This window comes from Dreissena polymorpha, chromosome 8, assembly GCF_020536995.1.
Source record: "Dreissena polymorpha isolate Duluth1 chromosome 8, UMN_Dpol_1.0, whole genome shotgun sequence".
In the NCBI taxonomy this organism is placed as follows: Eukaryota; Metazoa; Mollusca; class Bivalvia; order Myida; family Dreissenidae; genus Dreissena; species Dreissena polymorpha.
Window position 1 is genome coordinate 24,168,175 of NC_068362.1, and position 22,391 is coordinate 24,190,565.

Below are 22,391 nucleotides of genomic sequence, written 5' to 3' on the forward strand. Positions count from 1 at the left end.
TTAAATGAATAATTCTATAAAAGCAGAAAGATTTGTCCCTGATTAGCCTGTGCAGTCCACAGAGGATAATCTGGGATGACACTTGACGCACATGCATTAACCCAATTTCTTAGAACGCGACTCATAATATCTACAGATGTTGACGAATGCGCCAGACAGACGCACGGCTGCCAACAGCAGTGCTCGAACACCGTCGGTAGCTTCGTCTGCTCGTGCCGCACAGGCTTCCGACTCCAGGCCGACAATAAAACATGCGCAGGTAGTCCAATAACTTGTGATCCGGGAATATTTCTTACCCACTCAAAAATCTACTTAATATATTCTGATTCACATATTAACATGTGAACTTCTAATCTCTTACCAGTTTTGTGTGATATATAACATGGAGTACCTGGAAATCATACAATTCCTTGAGCTGTGTTTGAGAAGATTATACTTGCCTAAAGTGTTGTTTTATTTTTGTTGTTGTCAAACAACCTTATTCATAAACGTTTTAATGACGTTACGGTATATAAGTACAGTTGTATTCTAATAGCTTCGGTAAGGATAATCTTCTGTGCAAGTTTTATATGTGACAAGCATTATCTTCCCTGCAAGCATAAACCTTTCGGCCATCATCATCTTCCGAGCAACAATTACTTGTTCAGCCAATACTATCTTTTGAGCCAGCATTGTCTCTCGACGTTTCATTATATGTTTAGTCAATATTATCTTCTGAGCCAGCATTATTTCCTGAGGCACCATTAAATGTAAAGCCAATATTATCATCTGAGTCAGCATTGTCTCCTGAGGCGCCATTGAATGTTCAGCCAATATTATCATCTGAGCCAGCATTGTTTCCTGAGGCACCATTAAATGTATAGCAAATATTATCGTTTGAGTCAGCATTGTTTCCTGAGGCGCTATTAAATCATCAGCCAATATTATCTTCTGAGCCAGCATTGTTTCCTGAGGCACCGTTACATGTTAAGCCAATATTATCATCTGAGCCAGCATTGTTTACGGAGGCACCATTAAATGTTTAGCCAATAGTATCTTCTGAGTCAGCATTGTTTCTTGAGGCACCATTAAATGATTAAATGTTCAGCCAATACTATCTTCTGAGCCAGCATTGTCTCCTGATGCAACATTAAATATTAAGCCAATACTATCTTTTGAGTCAGCATTGTCTCCCGAGGCACAATTGACCAGTCGCCAAATTATCGATCGCTCCGCCCAAATAGAAACGTGGTCTAGTGATTAGAAAACTCCGACAAGCAGATCAAAATGATAGCGGATTAGGCGAGTAAAATACTATATTTGTAACGATGTATCATGCTATTTTCTACAATATAAATTGTTAAAGCCACACACTAAACTAAACTACTCTGTAAAACTTTTATACAATCATAAATGCTTTAGAGGGAAATGGCGTAATCAAAATAAATGAGGAAACGACAGACTGACTATCAGAAACGTTTCATATACATATTATAGGGATTTGAATCAAAATATGTTGTTAGAATGAGCATTTATTTCATATTGATTTTGAACTAGTACTAAACAGCCTTACATTGAATCCGGCGGCTATTCATATATAATTATTTATTTGAAAATAAATTTATTAAATGCAAATGACACATCTATATCATTATGAGTTTTGTGTTTATTAAAAATATTTAGATCTTTGTTTCATTGTGTTATTTAAAAAAATGCACCGATTCTTTTTATTTGGATAAAAATTAAATTTTGATTGTAACCATAATTTAATATAGGTCTAATTTCGTGTTTTCATTAACAAATAGTCGGATATGCATGTTATTCCATGTATTTTTAAAGTGAACCAGTTACATTTCACTATCGAAAAATGAAATGTTGGTATTACGGTTCTGTTCACGAACATTCAAATGGAATATATTAAACATATTATGCATTTGTTTATTTATAACAAGATGGACCTTATATGTTCATTGCAATGTTCGAATTTCTCCCCGTATCAATATATGTTGTATTAGAAATGTTGTTGTTGTTGTATTATAAGACGTACATTTTACACTCGAAGTCGCTAAGGCTGGCTAAGCCGCGTTGAAATCACCTTTTTGTTGTTTTTACTTTAGTTGAAACAATATTTAAGTTTACAATTTATGATGATTTCCCTTGTTTATGATCAACAGAAAATAAATATATAATTGGAAATTATTCAAGTAAATAAATAGTTTTCTTTTCGTGTGTACAGTACCTGACAATGCCTTAATGTTCCTTCATTCTGAGATCCGCGCAACATACTGTCATTTATTAATTATCGACACATACGCTGAGATTATTAATAAGCACGTGTGGCAATTATTATATTGCCCAAACTGCTTAATACTATTGTGCATCAAACGGTTAAACACGTTTTATAGAACACACAAATGTTGTGGTCAAACTATTTATTGTGTTTGTTTTCTCGTTACTCGTTCAAATGTTCAAGAAATAAAGGTAAAATAATGACCTTTTATAAAGTATGTATAGCACCTACAATTTTGAATAATGATCAAACAGCAATTATCAGGCATTTGATATAAAATCTGTGTAAACTCTTAACAATTACGTCCATTCCATATGTACGGCAAGCTTTGTTTGTCGGACAAAATGGCGGCCAGATAAGCGTTACTGAGGGGTGTGTAAAAATCGATATCTGATTGGCTGATCGGAAAATTTGATTGACAGGTGGCGACTGGTTAATTACATGTTTAGCCAATATTATCGTCTGAGCCAGCATTGTTTTCAGAGGCACCATTAAATGTTCAGCCAATATTATCTTCTGGGCCCGCATTGTCTCCTGAGGCACCATTAAATATTCAGCCAAAAGTATCTTCTGAGCAAGCATTGTCTCCCGAGGCACAATTAAATGTTCAGCAAATATTATATTCTGAGCCAGCATTGTCTTCTAAGGCCCATTAAATGTTCAGTCAATATTATCTTCTGAGCCAGCGTTGTTTCCCGAGGAACCATTAAATTTTCAGTCAATATTATCTTCTGAATCAGCATTGTCTCCTGAGGCAGAATTAAATGTTCAGCCAATATTATCTTCTGAGCCAGCATTGTTTCCTGGGGAACCATTTAATGTTAAGTCAATATTATCTTCTGAGCCAGCATTGTTTCCTGAAGAACCATAACATGTTCAGCCAAAACTATCTTCTGAGTCAGCATTGTCTCCTGAGGCACCCTTAAATGTTCAGCCAATATTATCTTCTGGGCCAGCATTGTTTCTTGAGGAACCAGTAAATGTTCAGTCAATATTATCTTCTGAGTCAGCATTGTCTCCTGAGGAACTATTACATGTTCAGCCAATATTATCTTCTGAGCTAGCATTGTTTACTGAGACACTATTAAATGTTCTGCCAATATTATCTTCTGAGTCAGCATTGTCTCCTGATGCCCAATTATTAAATGTTCAGCTAATATTATCTTTTGAGCCAGCATTGTTTTCTGAGCCACCATACAGTTCACACTTAACAGTATCTTCTGAGCCAACTATTGTGAGCCATCGTTGTCTTCTGTACCAGCTTTGTATTCCTAGTCAGCATTGCCTTCTGATCCAGCATTATCTTTTGAGCCAGCAGCATGTTCTCCGAAAACATTATCGTTTCAGTTAATATTATCTTTAATGTATGGACGATGAGATATTGCTGATGCAAAAGACAATCTTCTGCCTCGGCAATATCTAACTAAACAATATTAGTTTATGAATCAACATTTTTTTGTCTGTGCCAACAAGGTTTTTTGAATCAGCTTTGTTAGGGTAAACCGTGACATCGGTGTTTTCTCGTTCGTTGCAGATATTGACGAGTGCATGACAGGCATGAGCGGCTGTGCGCACAAGTGTTCTAACCGACCTGGCGGGTATCAATGCTCCTGTTTAACCGGATTTCAGCTACAAGCAGACGAACATAGCTGCACAGGTTCGAAACCTACGTTCGTTATTGACTTATTTATTTATTTAGAGGTTTTAGTCATTACTTTTGTTGTTCGCCTGGTTTTGGGGATTTAATAGATAGATGTTCAACCATGTAATACTTGTATCAGTATCAGCATAGGCTAATCAGGGACGGCACTTTCCGCCTTAATTGGATTTTCGTTTAGAAGAAAAATCCTTTAAATCAAGAATTCTATAAAAGCAGAAAGCGTTGTCCCTGATTAGCCTGTGCAGTCCGCAGAGGATAATCTGGGATGACACTTGACGCACATGCATTAACCCAATTTCTTAGAACGCGACTCATAATATCTACAGATGTTGACGAATGCGCCAGACAGACGCACGGCTGCCAACAGCAGTGCTCGAACACCGTCGGTAGCTTCGTCTGCTCGTGTCGCACAGGCTTCCAACTCCAGGCCGACAATAAAACATGCGCAGGTAGTCCAATAACTTGTGATCCGGGACTATTTCGTACCCACTCAAAAATCTACTTAATATATTCTGAATCACCTATTAACATGTGAACTTCTAATCTCTTACCAGTTTTGTGTGATATATAACACGGAGTACCTGGAAATCATACACTTCCTTGAGCTGTGTTTGAGTAGATTATACTTGCCTTAAGTGTTTTTTTATTGTTGTTGTTGTCAAACAACCTTATTCATAAACGTTTTAATGACGTTACGGTATATAAGTACAGTTGTATTCTAATAGCGTCGGTAAGGATAATCTTCTGTGTAAGTTTTATATGTGACAAGTATTATCTTCCCTGCAAGCATAAACCTTTCGGCCATCATCATCTTCCGAGCAACAATTACTTGTTCAGCCAATACTATCTTTTGAGCCAGCATTGTCTCTCGACGTTTCATTATATGTTTAGTCAATATTATCTTCTGAGCCAGCATTATTTCCTGAGGCACCATTAAATGTAAAGCCAATATTATCATCTGAGTCAGCATTGTCTCCTGAGGCGCCATTGAATGTTCAGCTAATATTATCATCTGAGCCAGCATTGTTTCCTGAGGCACCATTAAATGTATAGCAAATATTATCGTTTGAGTCAGCATTGTTTCCTGAGGCGCTATTAAATCATCAGCCAATATTATCTTCTGAGCCAGCATTGTTTCCTGAGGCACCGTTACATGTTAAGCCAATATTATCATCTGAGCCAGCATTGTTTACGGAGGCACCATTAAATGTTTAGCCAATAGTATCTTCTGAGTCAGCATTGTTTCTTGAGGCACCATTAAATGATTAAATGTTCAGCCAATACTATCTTCTGAGCCAGCATTGTCTCCTGATGCAACATTAAATATTAAGCCAATACTATCTTTTGAGTCAGCATTGTCTCCCGAGGCACAATTGACCAGTCGCCAAATTATCGATCGCTCCGCCCAAATAGAAACGTGGTCTAGTGATTAGAAAACTCCGACAAGCAGATCAAAATGATAGCGGATTAGGCGAGTAAAATACTATATTTGTAACGATGTATCATGCTATTTTCTACAATATAAATTGTTAAAGCCACACACTAAACTAAACTACTCTGTAAAACTTTTATACAATCATAAATGCTTTAGAGGGAAATGGCGTAATCAAAATAAATGAGGAAACGACAGACTGACTATCAGAAACGTTTCATATACATATTATAGGGATTTGAATCAAAATATGTTGTTAGAATGAGCATTTATTTCATATTGATTTTGAACTAGTATGAAACAGCCTTACATTGAATCCGGCGGCTATTCATATATAATTATTTATTTGAAAATAAATTTATTAAATGCAAATGACACATCTATATCATTATGAGTTTTGTGTTTATTAAAAATATTTAGATCTTTGTTTCATTGTGTTATTTTAAAAAATGCACCGATTCTTTTTATTTGGATATAAATTAAATTTTGATTGTAACCATAATTTAATATTGGTCTAATTTCGTGTTTTCATTAACAAAAAGTCGGATATGCATGTTATTCCATGTATGTTTAAAGTGAACCAGTTACATTTCACTATCGAAAAATGAAATGTTGGTATTACGGTTCTGTTCACGAACATTCAAATGGAATATATTAAACATATTATGCATTTGTTTATTTATAACAAGATGGACCTTATATGTTCATTGCAATGTTCGAATTTCTCCCCGTATCAATATATGTTGTATTAGAAATGTTGTTGTTGTTGTATTATAAGACGTACATTTTACACTTGAAGTCGCTAAGGCTGGCTAAGCCGCGTTGAAATCACCTTTTTGTTGTTTTTACTTTAGTTGAAACAATATTTAAGTTTACAATTTATGATGATTTCCCTTGTTTATGATCAACAGAAAATAAATATATAATTGGAAATTATTCAAGTAAATAAATAGTTTTCTTTTCGTGTGTACAGTACCTGACAATGCCTTAATGTTCCTTCATTCTGAGATCCGCGCAACATACTGTCATTTATTAATTATCGACAAATACGCTGAGATTATTAATAAGCACGTGTGGCAATTATTATGTTGCCCAAACTGCTTAATACTATTGTGCATCAAACGGTTAAACACGTTTTATAGAACACACAAATGTTGTGGTCAGACTATTTATTGTGTTTGTTTTCTCGTTACTCGTTCAAATGTTCAAGAAATAAAGGTAAAATAATGACCTTTTATAAAGTATGTATAGCACCTACAATTTTGAATAATGATCAAACAGCAATTATCAGGCATTTGATATAAAATCTGTGTAAACTCTTAACAATTACGTCCATTCCATATGTACGGCAAGCTTTGTTTGTCGGACAAAATGGCGGCCAGATAAGCGTTACTGAGGGGTGTGTAAAAATCGATATCTGATTGGCTGATCGGAAAATTTGATTGACAGGTGGCGACTGGTTAATTACATGTTTAGCCAATATTATCGTCTGAGCCAGCATTGTTTTCAGAGGCACCATTAAATGTTCAGCTAATATTATCTTCTGGGCCCGCATTGTCTCCTGAGGCACCATTAAATATTCAGCCAAAAGTATCTTCTGAGCAAGCATTGTCTCCCGAGGCACAATTAAATGTTCAGCAAATATTATATTCTGAGCCAGCATTGTCTTCTAAGGCCCATTAAATGTTCAGTCAATATTATCTTCTGAGCCAGCGTTGTTTCCCGAGGAACCATTAAATTTTCAGTCAATATTATCTTCTGAATCAGCATTGTCTCCTGAGGCAGAATTAAATGTTCAGCCAATATTATCTTCTGAGCCAGCATTGTTTCCTGGGGAACCATTTAATGTTAAGTCAATATTATCTTCTGAGCCAGCATTGTTTCCTGAAGAACCATAACATGTTCAGCCAAAACTATCTTCTGAGTCAGCATTGTCTCCTGAGGCACCCTTAAATGTTCAGCCAATATTATCTTCTGGGCCAGCATTGTTTCTTGAGGAACCAGTAAATGTTCAGTCAATATTATCTTCTGAGTCAGCATTGTCTCCTGAGGAACTATTACATGTTCAGCCAATATTATCTTCTGAGCCAGCATTGTTTACTGAGGCACTATTAAATGTTCTGCCAATATTATCTTCTGAGTCAGCATTGTCTCCTGATGCCCAATTATTAAATGTTCAGCTAATATTATCTTTTGAGCCAGCATTGTTTTCTGAGCCACCATAAAGTTCACACTTAACAGTATCTTCTGAGCCAACTATTGTGAGCCATCGTTGTCTTCTGTACCAGCTTTGTATTCCTAGTCAGCATTGCCTTCTGATCCAGCATTATCTTTTGAGCCAGCAGCATGTTCTCCGAATACATTATCGTTTCATTTAATATTATCTTTAATGTATTGACGATGAGATATTGCTGATGCAAAAGACAATCTTCTGCCTCGGCAGTATCTAACTAAACAATATTAGTTTATGAATCAACATTTTTTTGTCTGTGCCAACAAGGTTTTTTGAATCAGCTTTGTTAGGGTAAACCGTGACATCGGTGTTTTCTCGTTCTTTGCAGATATTGACGAGTGCATGACAGGCATGAGCGGCTGTGCGCACAAGTGTTCTAACCGACCTGGCGGGTATCAATGCTCCTGTGTAACCGGATTTCAGCTACAAGCAGACGAACATAGCTGCACAGGTTCGAAACCTACGTTTGTTATTGACTTATTTATTTATTTAGAGGTTTTAGTCATTACTTTTGTTGTTCGCCTGGTTTTGGGGATTTAATAGATAGATGTTCAACCATGTAATACTTGTATCAGTATCAGCATAGGCTAATCAGGGACGGCACTTGCCGCCTTAATTGGATTTTCGTTTAGAAGAAAAATCCTTTAAATCAAGAATTCTATAAAAGCAGAAAGCGTTGTCCCTGATTAGCCTGTGCAGTCCGCAGAGGATAATCTGGGATGACACTTGACGCACATGCATTAACCCAATTTCTTAGAACGCGACTCATAATATCTACAGATGTTGACGAATGCGCCAGACAGACGCACGGCTGCCAACAGCAGTGCTCGAACACCGTCGGTAGCTTCGTCTGCTCGTGTCGCACAGGCTTCCAACTCCAGGCCGACAATAAAACATGCGCAGGTAGTCCAATAACTTGTGATCCGGGACTATTTCGTACCCACTCAAAAATCTACTTAATATATTCTGAATCACCTATTAACATGTGAACTTCTAATCTCTTACCAGTTTTGTGTGATATATAACACGGAGTACCTGGAAATCATACACTTCCTTGAGCTGTGTTTGAGTAGATTATACTTGCCTAAAGTGTTTTTTTATTGTTGTTGTTGTCAAACAACCTTATTCATAAACGTTTTAATGACGTTACAGTATATAAGTACAGTTGTATTCTAATAGCTTCGGTAAGGATAATCTTCTGTGCAAGTTTTATATGTGACAAGTATTATCTTCCCTGCAAGCATAAACCTTTCGGCCATCATCATCTTCCGAGCAACAATTACTTGTTCAGCAAATACTATCTTTTGAGCCAGCATTGTCTCTCGACGTTTCATTATATGTTTAGCCAATACTATCTTCTGAGCCAGCATTGGCTCCTGATGTAACATTAAATATTAAGCCAATACTATCTTTTGAGTCAGCATTGTCTCCCGAGGCACAATTGACCAGTCGCCAAATTATCGATCGCTCCGCCCAAATAGAAACGTGGTCTAGTGATTAGAAAACTCCGACAAGCAGATCAAAATGATAGCGGATTAGGCGAGTAAAATACTATATTTGTAACGATGTATCATGCTATTTTCTACAATATAAATTGTTAAAGCCACACACTTAACTAAACTACTTTGTAAAACTTTTATACAATCATAAATGCTTTAGAGGGAAATGGCGTAATCAAAATAAATGTGGAAACGACAAACTGACTATCAGAAACGTTTCATATACATATTAAAGGGATTTGAATAAAAATCTGTTGTAAGAATGAGCATTTATTTCATATTGATTTTGAACTAGTATTAAACAGCCTTACAGTGAATCCGGCGGCTATTCATATATTATTATTTATTTGAAAATAATTTTATTAAATGCAAATGACAGATCTATATCATTATGAGTTTTGTGTAAACTTATTAAAAATCTTTAGATCTTTGTTTTATTGTGTTATTTTTAAAAATGCACCGATTCTTTTTATTTGGATATAAATTAAATTTTGATTGTAACTATAATTTAATATAGATCTTATTTCGTGTTTTCATTAACAAATAGTCGGATATGCATGTTATTCCATGTATTTTTAAAGTGAACCAGTTACATTTCACTATCGAAAAATGAAATGTTGGTATTACGGTTCTGTTCACGAACATTCGAATGGAATATATTAAACATATTATGCATTTGTTTATTTATAACAAGATGGACCTTATATGTTCATTGCAGTGTTCACATTTCTCCCCGTATCAATATATGTTGTATTAGAAATGTTGTTGTTGTTGTATTATAAGACGTACATTTTACACTCGAAGTCGCTAAGGCTGGCTAAGCCGCGTTGAAATCACCTTTTTGTTGTTTTTACTTTAGTTAAAACAATATTTAAGTTTACAATTTATGATGATTTCCCTTGTTTATGATCAACAGAAAATAAATATATAATTGGAAATGATTTAAGTAATTAAATAGTTTTCTTTTCGTGTGTACAGTACCTGACAATGCCTTAATGTTCCTTCATTCTGAGATCCGCGCAACATACTGTCATTTATTAATTATCGACAAATACGCTGAGATTATTAATAAGCACGTGTGGCAATTATTATGTTGCCCAAACTGCTTAATACTATTGTGCATCAAACGGTTAAACACGTTTTATAGAACACACAAATGTTGTGGTCAAACTATTTATTGTGTTTGTTTTCTCGTTACTCGTTCAAATGTTCAAGAAATAAAGGTAAAATAATTACTTTTTATAAAGTATGTATAGCACCTACAATTTTGAATAATGATGAAACAGCAATTATCAGGCATTTGATATAAAATATGTGTAAACTCTTAACAATTACGTCCATTCCATATGTACGGCAAGCTTTGTTTGTCGGACAAAATGGCGGCCAGATAAGCGTTACTGAGGGGTGTGTAAAAATCGATATCTGATTGGCTGATCGGAAAATTTGATTGACAGGTGGCGACTGGTTAATTAAATGTTTAGCCAATATTATCGTCTGAGCCAGCATTGTTTTCAGAGGCACCATTAAATGTTTAGCCAATATTATCGTCTGAGCCAGCATTGTTTTCAGAGGCACCATTAAATGTTTAGCCAATATTATCTTCTGGACCCGCATTGTCTCCTGAGGCACCATTAAATATTCAGCCAAAAGTATCTTCTGAGCAAGCATTGTCTCCCGAGGCACAATTAAATGTTCAGCAAATATTATCTTCTGAGCCAGCATTGTCTTCTAAGGCCCATTAAATGTTCAGTCAATATTATCTATTGAGCCAGCATTGTTTCCCGAGGAACCATTAAATTTTCAGTCAATATTATCTGCTGAGTCAGCATTGTCTCCCGAGGCAGAATTAAATGTTCAGCCAATATTATCTTCTGAGTCAGCATTGTTTCCTGAGGAACCATTTAATGTTAAGTCAATATTATCTTCTGAGCCAGCATTGTTTCCTGAAGAACCATAACATGTTCAGCCAATACTGTCTTCTGAGTCAGCATTGTCTCCTGAGGCACCCTTAAATGTTCAGCCAATATTATCTTCTGGGCCAGCATTGTTTCTTGAGGAACCAGTAAATGTTCGGTCAATATTATCTTCTGAGTCAGCATTGTCTCCTGAGGAACTATTAAATGTTCAGCCAATATTATCTTCTGAGCCAGCATTGTTTACTGAGGCACCATTAAATTTTCGGCCAATATTATCTTCTGAGTCAGCATTGTCTCCTGATGCCCAATTATTAAATGTTCAGCTAATATTATCTTTTGAGCCAGCATTGTTTTCTGAGCCACCATACAGTTCACACCTAACAGTATCTTCTGAGCCAACTATTGTGAGCCATCGTTGTCTTCTGTACCAGCTTTGTATTCCTAGTCAGCATTGCCTTCTGACCCAGCATTATCTTTTGAGCCAGCAGCATGTTCTCCGAAAACATTATCGTTTCAGTTAAAATTATCTTTAATGTATGCACGATGAGATATTGCTGATGCAAAAGACAATCTTCTGCCTCGGCAATATCTAACTAAACAATATTAGTTTATGAATCAACATTTTTTTGTCTGTGCCAACAAGGTTTTTTGAATCAGGTTTGTTAGGGTAAACCGTGACATCGGTGTTTTCTCGTTCGTTGCAGATATTGACGAGTGCATGACAGGCATGAGCGGCTGTGCGCACGAGTGTTCTAACCGACCTGGCGGGTATCAATGCTCCTGTTTAACCGGATTTCAGCTACAAGCAGACGAACATAGCTGCACAGGTTCGAAACCTACGTTCGTTATTGACTTATTTATTTATTAAGAGGTTTTAGTCATCACTTTTGTTGTTCGCCTGGTTTTGGGGATTTAATAGATAGATGTTCAACCATGTAATACTTGTATCAGTATCAACATAGGCTAATCAGGGACGGCACTTTCCGCCTTAATTGGATTTTCGTTTAGAAGAGAAATCCTTAAAATGAAGAATTCTATAAAAGCAGAAAGCGTTGTCCCTGATTAGCCTGTGCAGTCCGCATTGGATAATCTGGGATGACACTTGACGCACATGCATTAACCCAATTTCTTAGAACGCGACTCATAATATCTACAGATGTTGACGAATGCACCAGACAGACGCACGGCTGCCAACAGCAGTGCTCGAACACCGTCGGTAGCTTCGTCTGCTCGTGTCGCACAGGCTTCCAACTCCAGGCCGACAATAAAACATGCGCAGGTACTCCAATAACTTGTGATGCGGGACTATTTCTTACCCACTCAAAAATCTACTTAATATATTCTGAATCACCTATTAACTTGTGAACTTCTAATCTCTTACCAGTTTTGTGTGATATATAACACGGAGTACCTGGAAATCATACACTTCCTTGAGCTGTGTTTGAGAAGATTATACTTGCCTAAAGTGTTTTTTTATTGTTGTTGTTGTCAAACAACCTTATTCATAAACGTTTTATGGTGGACGAACCAGTTATCGAACACCTAAGAAATAACGTTCAATTTCCTTAAAATTGAAAGACTTAAAATGACAAAAACATTTTGTTTTATCAAATGTCTAACAGTTCAATCATTAAATGATTTATCTGTAAAGTTTTGCTGCAACCTACCTTCAAGAATTTATAACAATACTTCTCTGGTTATTGTCACCTCTAGCAGACAAAACAAAATGGCGGCCGATGTTAACATGACCTATTACCCGACACTTCATAAATACTACTCCAGTATATATAAAGTCACATGACTATCACGTGACCCGGACTCGGCAAAAAATCTGCGTCTGCTGCAATAAAAATTGCAAACGGAAATTTGCTTTTTGGTGTGTAAATGCACGTTTTGATAAATGTATTCAAAAAGTAATAGCAAAAAACACATAAAACAGTGTAAATAACAATAAATGCATCCCTTTAACCTGTTTTTGGCGCATTTGTTTCAGGCTAAGTAGGCAAGTAGGTCATGGACTTCATGTGCGACCATTTTTTTATCAATGTGACGTCATGCACACTTTTGCACATGTGCATACGAAACCAAAACAAAACGTCCGATAATAGGTGCTGTTCGATAACAGGTACTTGCATGATAATGACGTTACGGTATATAAGTACAGTTGTATTCTAATAGCGTCGGTAAGGATAATCTTCTGTGCAAGTTTTATATGTGACAAGTATTATCTTCCCTGCAAGCATAAACCTTCGGCCATCATCATCTTCCGAGCAACAATTACTTGTTAAGCAAATACTATCTTTTGAGCCAGCATTGTCTCTCGACGTTTCATTATATGTTTAGTCAATATTATCTTCTGAGCCAGCTTATTTCCTGAGGCACCATTACATGTTAAGCCAATATTATCATCTGAGTCAGTATTGTCTCCTGAGGCGCCATTAAATGTTCAGTCAATATTATCATCTGAGCCAGCATTGTTTCCTGAGGCACCATTAAATGTATAGCAAATATTATCATTTGAGTCAGCATTGTTTCCTGAGGCGCCATTAAATCATCAGCCAATATTATCTTCTGAGCCAGCATTGTTTCCTGAGGCACCGTTACATGTTTAGCCAATATTATCATCTGAGCCAGCATTGTTTACGGAGGCACCATTAAATGTTTAGCCAATAGTATCTTCTGAGTCAGCATTGTTTCTTGAGGCACCATTAAATGATTAAATGTTCAGCCAATACTATCTTCTGAGCCAGCATTGTCTCCTGATGCAACTTTAAATATTAAGCCAATACTATCTTTTGAGTCAGCATTGTCTCCCGAGGCACAATTGACCAGTCGCCAAATTATCGATCGCTCCGCCCAAATAGAAACGTGGTCTAGTGATTAGAAAACTCCGACAAGCAGATCAAAATGATAGCGGATTAGGCGAGTAAAATACTATATTTGTAACGATGTATCATGCTATTTTCTACAATATAAATTGTTAAAGCCACACACTAAACTAAACTACTTTGTAAAACTTTGATACAATCATAAATGCTTTAGAGGGAAATGGCGTAATCAAAATAAATGAGGAAACGACAGACTGACTATCAGAAACGTTTCATATACATATTAAAGGGATTTGAATAAAAATCTGTTGTTAGAATGAGCATTTATTTCATATTGATTTTGAACTAGTATTAAACAGCCTTACAGTGAATCCGGCGGCTATTCATATATAATTATTTATTTGAAAATAATTTTATTAAATGCAAATGATACATCTATATCATTAAGGGTTTTGTGTTTATTAAAAATCTTTAGATCTTTGTTTTATTGTGTTATTTTTAAAAATGCACCGATTCTTTTTATTTGGATATAAATTAAATTTTGATTGTAAGCATAATTTAATATAGGTCTAATTTCGTGTTTTCATTAACAAATAGTCGGATATGCATGTTATTCCATGTATTTTTAAAGTCAACCAGTTACATTTCACTTTCGAAAAATAAAATGTTGGTATTACGGTTCTGTTCACGAACATTCGAAAGGAATATATTAAACATATTATGCATTTGTTTATTTATAACAAGATGGACATTATATGTTCATTGCAATGTTCACATTTCTCCCCGTATCAATATATGTTGTATTAGAAATGTTGTTGTTGTTGTATTATAAGACGTACATTTTACACTCGAAGTCGCTAAGGCTGGCTAAGCCGCGTTGAAATCACCTTTTTGTTGTTTTTACTTTAGTTGAAACAATATTTAAGTTTACAATTTATGATGATTTCCCTTGTTTATGATCAACAGAAAATAAATATATAATTGGAAATGATTCAAGTAATTAAATAGTTTTCTTTTCGTGTGTACAGTACCTGACAATGCCTTAATGTTACTTCATTCTGAGATCCGCGCAACATACTGTCATTTATTAATTATCGACAAATACGCTGAGATTATTAATAAGCACGTGTGGCAATTATTATGTTGCCCAAACTGCTTAATACTATTGTGCATCAAACGGTTAAACACGTTTTATAGAACACACACATGTTGTGGTCAAACTATTTATTGTGTTTGTTTTCTCGTTACTCGTTCAAATGTTCAAGAAATAAAGGTAAAATAATGACCTTTTATAAAGTATGTATAGCACCTACAATTTTGAATAATGATCAAACAGCAATTATCATGCATTTGATATAAAATCTGTGTAAACTCTTAACAATTACGTCCATTCCATATGTACGGCAAGCTTTGTTTGTCGGACAAAATGGCGGCCAGATAAGCGTTACTGAGGGGTGTGTAAAAATCGATATCTGATTGGCTGATCGGAAAATTTGATTGACAGGTGGCGACTGGTTAATTAAATGTTCAGCCAATATTATCGTCTGAGCCAGCATTATTTCCAGAGGCACCATTAAATGTTTAGCCAATATTATCTTCTGGGCCCGAATTGTCTCCTGAGGCACCATTAAATATTCAGCCAAAAGTATCTTCTGAGCAAGCATTGTCTCCCGAGGCACAATTAAATGTTCAGCAAATATTATCTTCTGAGCCAGCATTGTCTTCTAAGGCCCATTAAATGTTCAGTCAATATTATCTTCTGAGCCAGCATTGTTTCCCGAGGAACCACTAAATTTTCAGTCAATATTATGTTCTGAGTCAGCATTGTCTCCTGAGGCAGAATTAAATGTTCAGCGAATATTATCTTCTGAGTCAGCATTGTTTCCTGAGGAACCATTTAATGTTAAGTCAATATTATCTTCTGAGCCAGCATTGTTTCCTGAAGAACCATAGCATGTTCAGCCAATACTTTCTTCTGAGTCAGCATTGTCTCCTGAGGCACCCTTAAATGTTCAGCCAATATTATCTTCTGGGCCAGCATTGTTTCTTGAGGAACCAGTAAATGTTCAGTCAATATTATCTTCTGAGTCAGCATTGTTTCCTGAGGAACTATTAAATGTTCAGCCAATATTATCTACTGAGCCAGCATTATTTACTGAGGCACTATTAAATGTTCGGCCAATATTATCTTCTGAGTCAGCATTGTCTCCTGATGCCCAATTATTAAATGTTCAGCTAATATTATCTTTTGAGCCAGCATTGTTTTCTGAGCCACCATAAAGTTCACACTTAACAGTATCTTCTGAGCCAACTATTGTGAGCCATCGTTGTCTTTTGTACCAGCTTTGTATTCCTAGTCAGCATTGCCTTCTGATCCAGCAGTATCTTTTGAGCCAGCAGCATGTTCTCCGAAAACATTATCGTTTCAGTTAAAATTATCTTTAATGTATGCACGATGAGATATTGCTGATGCAAAAGACAATCTTCTGCCTCGGCAATATCTAACTAAACAATATTAGTTTATGAATCAACATTTTTTTGTCTGTGCCAACAAGGTTTTTTGAATCAGCTTTGTTAGGGTAAACCGTGACATCGATGTTTTCTCGTTCGTTGCAGATATTGACGAGTGCATGACAGGCATGAGCGGCTGTGCGCACAAGTGTTCTAACCGACCTAGCGGGTATCAATGCTCCTGTTTAGCCGGATTTCAGCTACAAGCAGACGAACATAGCTGCACAGGTTCGAAACCTACGTTCGTTATTGACTTATTTATTTATTTAGAGGTTTTAGTCATCACTTTTGTTGTTCGCCTGGTTTTGGGGATTGAATAGATAGATGTTCAACCATGTAATACTTGTATCAATATCAGCATAGGCTAATCAGGGACGGCACTTTCCGCCTTAATTGGATTTTCGTTTAGAAGAGAAATCCTTTAAATGAAGAATTCTATAAAAGCAGAAAGCGTTGTCACTGATTAGCCTGTGCAGTCCGCAGAGGATAATCGGGGATGACACTTGACGCACATGCATTAACCCAATTTCTTAGAACGCGACTCATAATATCTACAGATGTTGACGAATGCGCCAGCCAGACGCACGGCTGCCAACTGCAGTGCTCGAACACCGTCGGTAGCTTCGTCTGCTCGTGCCGCACAGGCTTCCGACTACAGGCCGACAATAAAACATGCGCAGGTAGTCCAATAACTTGTGATCCGGGAATATTTCTTACCCACTCAAAAATCTACTTAATATATTCTGATTCACCTAAAAACATGTGAACTTCTAATCTCTTACCAGTTGTGTGTGATATATAACACGGAGTGCCTGGAAATCATACACTTCCTTGAGCTGTGTTTGAGAAGATTATACTTGCCTAAAGTGTTTTTTTATTGTTGTTGTTGTCAAACAATCTTATTCATAAACGTTTTAATGACGTTACGGTATATAAGTACAGTTGTATTCTAATAGCTTCGGTAAGGATAATCTTCTGTGCAAGTTTTATATGTGACAAGCATTATCTTCCCTGCAAGCATAAACCTTTCGGCCATCATCTTCCGAGCAACCATTACTTGTTCAGCCAATACTATCTTTTGAGCCAGCATTGTTTCTCGACGTTTCATTATATGTTTAGTCAATATTATCTTCTGAGCCAGCATTATTTCCTGATGCACCATTAAATGTAAAGCCAATATTATCATATGAGTCTGCATTGTCTCCTGAGGCGCCATTAAATGTTCAACCAATATTATCATCTGAGCCAGCATTGTTTCCTGAGGCACCATTGAATGTATATCAAATATTATCATTTGAGTCTGCATTGTTTCCTGAGGCGCCATTAAATCATCAGCGAATATTATCTTTTGAGCCAGCCTTGTTTCCTGAGGCACCGTTACATGTTTAGCCAATATTATCATCTGAGCCAGCATTGTTTACGGAGGCACCATTAAATGTTTAGCCAATAGTATTTTATGAGTCTGCATTGTTTCTTGAGGCACCATTAAATGATTAAATGTTCAGCTAATACTATCTTCTGAGCCAGCATTGTCTCCTGATGCAACATTAAATGTTAAGCCAATACTATCTTTTGAGTCAGCATTGTCTCTCGAGGCACAATTGACCAGTCGCCAAATTATCGATCGCTCCGCCCAAATAGAAACGTGGTCTAGTGATTAGAAAACTCCGACATGCAGATCAAAATGATAGCGGATTAGGCGAGTAAAATACTATATTTGTAACGATGTATCATGCTATTTTCTACAATATAAATTGTTAAAGCCACACACTAAACTAAACTACTTTGTAAAACTTTTATACAATCATAAATGCTTTAGAGGGAAATGGCGTAATCAAAATAAATGAGGAAACGACAGACTGACTATCAGAAACGTTTCATATACATATTATAGGGATTTGAATAAAAATCTGTTGTAATAATGAAAATTTATTTCATATTGATTTTTAACTAGTATTAAACAGCCTTACAGTGAATCCGGCGGCTATTCATATATAATTATTTATTTGAAAATAATTTTATTAAATGCAAATGACACATCTATACCATTATGAGTTTTTTGTTTATTAAAAATCTTTAGATCTTTGTTTTATTGTGTTATTTTTAAAAATGCACCGATTCTTTTTATTTAAATATAAATTAAATTTTGATTGTAACCATAATTTAATATAGGTCTAATTTCGAGTTTTCATTAACAAATAGTCTGATATGCGTGTTATTTCATGTATTTTTAAAGTGAACCAGATACATTTCACTATCGAAAAATGAAATGTTGGTATTACGGTTCTGTTCACGAACATTCGAATGGAATATATTAAACATGTTATGCTTTTGTTTGTTTATAACAAGTTGGACCTCATATGTTCATTGCAATGTTCACATTTCTCCCCGTATCAATATATGTTGTATTAGAAATGTTGTTGTTGTTGTATTATAAGACGTACATTTTACACTCGAAGTCGCTAAGGCTGGCTAAGCCGCGTTGAAATCACCTTTTTGTTGTTTTTACTTTAGTTGAAACAATATTTAAGTTTACAATTTTTGATGATTTCCCTTGTTTATGATCAACAGAAAATAAATATATAATTGGAAATGATTCAAGTAATTAAATAGTTTTCTTTTCGTGTGTACAGTACCTGACAATGCCTTAATGTTCCTTCATTCTGAGATCCGCGAAACATACTGTCATTTATTAATTATCGACAAATACGCTGAGATTATTAATAAGCACGTGTGGCAATTATTATGTTGCCCAAACTGCTTAATACTATTGTGCATCAAACGGTTAAACACGTTTTATAGAACACACAACTGTTGTGGTCAAACTATTTATTGTGTTTGTTTTCTCGTTACTCGTTCAAATGTTCAAGAAATAAAGGTAAAATAATGACCTTTTATAAAGTATGTATAGCACCTACAATTTTGAATAATGATCAAACAGCAATTATCAGGCATTTGATATAAAATCTGTGTTAACTCTTAACAATTACGTCCATTCCATATGTACGGCAAGCTTTGTTTGTCGGACAAAATGGCGGCCAGATAAGCGTTACTGAGGGTCGTGTAAAAATCTGTCAATCAAATTTTCCGATCAGCCAATTTTGATTGACAGGTGGCGACTGGTTAATTAAATGTTTAGCTAATATTATCGTCTGAGCCAGCATTGTTTCCAGAGGCACCATTAAATGTTCAGCCAATATTAACTTCTGGGCCCGCATTGTCTCCTGAGGCACCATTAAATATTCAGCCAGAAGTATCTTTTGAGCAAGCATTGTCTCCCGAGGCACAATTAAATGTTCAGCAAATATTATGTTCTGAGCCAGCATTGTCTTCTAAGGCCCATTAAATGTTCAGTCAATATTATCTTCTGAGCCAGCATTGTTTCCCGAGGAACCATTCAATTTTCAGTCAATATTATCTTCTGAGTCAGCATTGTCTCCTGAGGCACCATTAAATGTTCAGCAAATATTATTAATTTGTCTTTTATGCACTAGTTGAAAGTCTTAAGAAAATTTGTTTTAAAAAGTTATTTGAAATAAAACATCACTTAGCGTCGTGTATAAATTCCTTAAAGTTTAAAGGTGGAACCCCAAAAAGTCTCGCGATCCCGCACCCTGATTTTTTGCACAATGTTGCTCGATATAAAATTAAATCAAAATAGTAAATACAGCAAACTGGTAAAGTCGGGTTTTCAGGCGTTCAGGAAAGATTTCAAGACTTGCTGACCGAATACGGCAAGCTTTTGTGGTTAAATAATGAAACGATTTACTTCTCATCGTGATCCTATACTATTTTGGTAGTGTTTGTTTTCTCATCTTGAAAGCAAAACTGTGTTTATCGATAGTCAATTATTTCTTCCACTGACGATTAAGTGACCGATAACAGACCCTGGAATTCTTCGAGTTGGATTCTAAAGCGTAGTTTTACCTAGGCCACAATTTGTAATTAGGTGTCGTTTGAACATGCAAAAAGTAGTCAGGAATTCCTAACACTGAACAGTGTAACATCCTTTACACTGTGCAGAGACACAGTGATGTAGCCAAAGCTCAGAGAATTTCTTTCGGATCAGCCTATGAAATGTTCGAATGTATGCATTCGTGACTGCTGGCGTTATGTAAAGGTCATTTAAGGTCTTATTGTAAATTTTGCATTTAGATATGGTGTCAAAACAGTTTTGTAAAGGGAATTTCCATCCTGAAATTATATTCTAAGTGAGATAGGTATTCGATATTCCAACAATATTCATTTAATATGATGGTGAATGCAAATTTTATTTTTTTCAAAACGTCTTAAAAGGAAATCCTTTTGTTATTTCGTTCAATTAATCTCTATTACATAAATAGGATGATAAACAATGCACACACACATATCGAGCTGTGCGCCAAGACACACTCTGTATACATTTGAATTTTTTTCAGCGCTTTGATTAAATAATTAAAAAGAACAGCCAAGTCTAAATTTACGCTGGGCCCTCAAATCCTTTACACATTGTTTGCATTGTTCCCCATTATTGTATTAAAGGTCACATTTCTAATTTCCTTGGAATTTTGCTAAGTGTCCTTTGTCTCCATGCTAGGCAAGTGAGGGATTTTTTTAATGTCAATAATTGCCGCACAAGGCTTTGTCATGCATTATTTCGTCTGAAATCTCAATTTGGGATTACCAAATGTCTTGGAAGTGATTTGCATTAATTATGATTTGTCACTTGAGTTGTGAAAGAATGCCTTTGTTCATGGTAATGTCAATCATTTTTTTTGGGGGGAAGACAGTGCCCTGGCCACTGATTAGCAGATACTTGAATCAATTTTGAGTCACCCTCTTTGCTTAGGAAATAAAAACAAAAATCTTAGAAAACTCCCTGGAATAACATTTTCATAAATGTTCTGTTCATATCCAACTGTTTAAGGGATTTCTCACTAATTTTTGCAGGTTTTTGTTGTAGCTTTTTAACACATAATACGTTGTGGTACTTCAACACTGAGGCATTATATACTTGTATAAAAATAATGAAAGTCTTCATATTAACAACCGACAAAAATGGAGGGATATAGAATTGGCTTTGTCGGTCTGTCAGTCCGTCCGTCTGTCTGTCACACATTGTTCATGGAAATATCTTAGAAACTATATAAGATATCAACATGAAACTTCATCGGTATATAGATATCAATGAGCAGAAGTTCTATGCACAAGAACCATAACCCTACACTTGTTTATATGAGAGTTAATGCCTTTTTCTGTGTTTTTGTCTGATGTAAATTGTCATGGCTATATCTCAGAATATCCACAAAAAATGTTAACACTAAATTTCATGGGTGTATTGATATCAACGAGGAGAATTGCCAAGCACAAGAACCATAACCCTATACTTTCTCAAATGAGAGTTATCACTATTTGTTTTTTTATATGATGTAACTTTTCAGGGCTTTATTTCAGATACCTTAGAAGATTTCAACATTTAATTTCATCGTTGTATTGATATCAATGAGGATAATTGCCTTGCACAAGAACTATAACCATACACTTTCTTAAAAAAGAGTTATTGCACTTTGTTTTTTTTGTATGATGTAATGTTCAGGGCCTAGATGTCTCAGATATGCTTAAAGATTTCAACATGAAACTTCATGGATGTATAGATATCAATGAGAAGAATTGCAATGCATATAAACAATTACCTTAATTATTTCCTCTAAGATCGTAGTGTTTATAAACGGATTTGCACCCATCCGCAACCAAAAATTATTTTGTTGAGGATGTCAATTAAAAGAATTTTCTTTTAAAATATCAAATGATGTTAAGAAGTTTAAAGTTTATTGTTTATCTTAATATTCTAACACAAATGTTTGACAAAATGTATGTTCATGGAAATTATATAAACACTTTACTCTGTTTGTCATTTTAAGTCATGTATTGTAACTTAAGTTTATAGAACTAAAATATTAGTTTTAAACTATAGATAATTTTCTATCACAAATAATTAAATACACAAGTAATATTGTGTTTGGTTGTTTGGTTGGCCTTCTTTTGTTACAATACCTTTAAGGTT

The 22,391-nt window shown here is 35.4% G+C and overlaps 1 protein-coding gene across 1 annotated transcript in view; it reads left to right on the top strand.

Annotated features, from left to right (window-relative positions):
* Window positions 1-22,391, top strand: part of LOC127842835 (fibrillin-3-like) — a 145,606-nt gene that overhangs the window by 82,787 nt on the left and 40,428 nt on the right. The window contains exons 36-44 of the mRNA XM_052372586.1: window positions 137-259; window positions 3,804-3,926; window positions 4,256-4,378; window positions 7,923-8,045; window positions 8,375-8,497; window positions 11,714-11,836; window positions 12,166-12,288; window positions 16,454-16,576; window positions 16,906-17,028. Of these exons, the coding sequence (XP_052228546.1) occupies window positions 137-259; window positions 3,804-3,926; window positions 4,256-4,378; window positions 7,923-8,045; window positions 8,375-8,497; window positions 11,714-11,836; window positions 12,166-12,288; window positions 16,454-16,576; window positions 16,906-17,028 (1,107 nt within the window). The remainder of the gene's footprint in view (window positions 1-136; window positions 260-3,803; window positions 3,927-4,255; window positions 4,379-7,922; window positions 8,046-8,374; window positions 8,498-11,713; window positions 11,837-12,165; window positions 12,289-16,453; window positions 16,577-16,905; window positions 17,029-22,391) is intronic.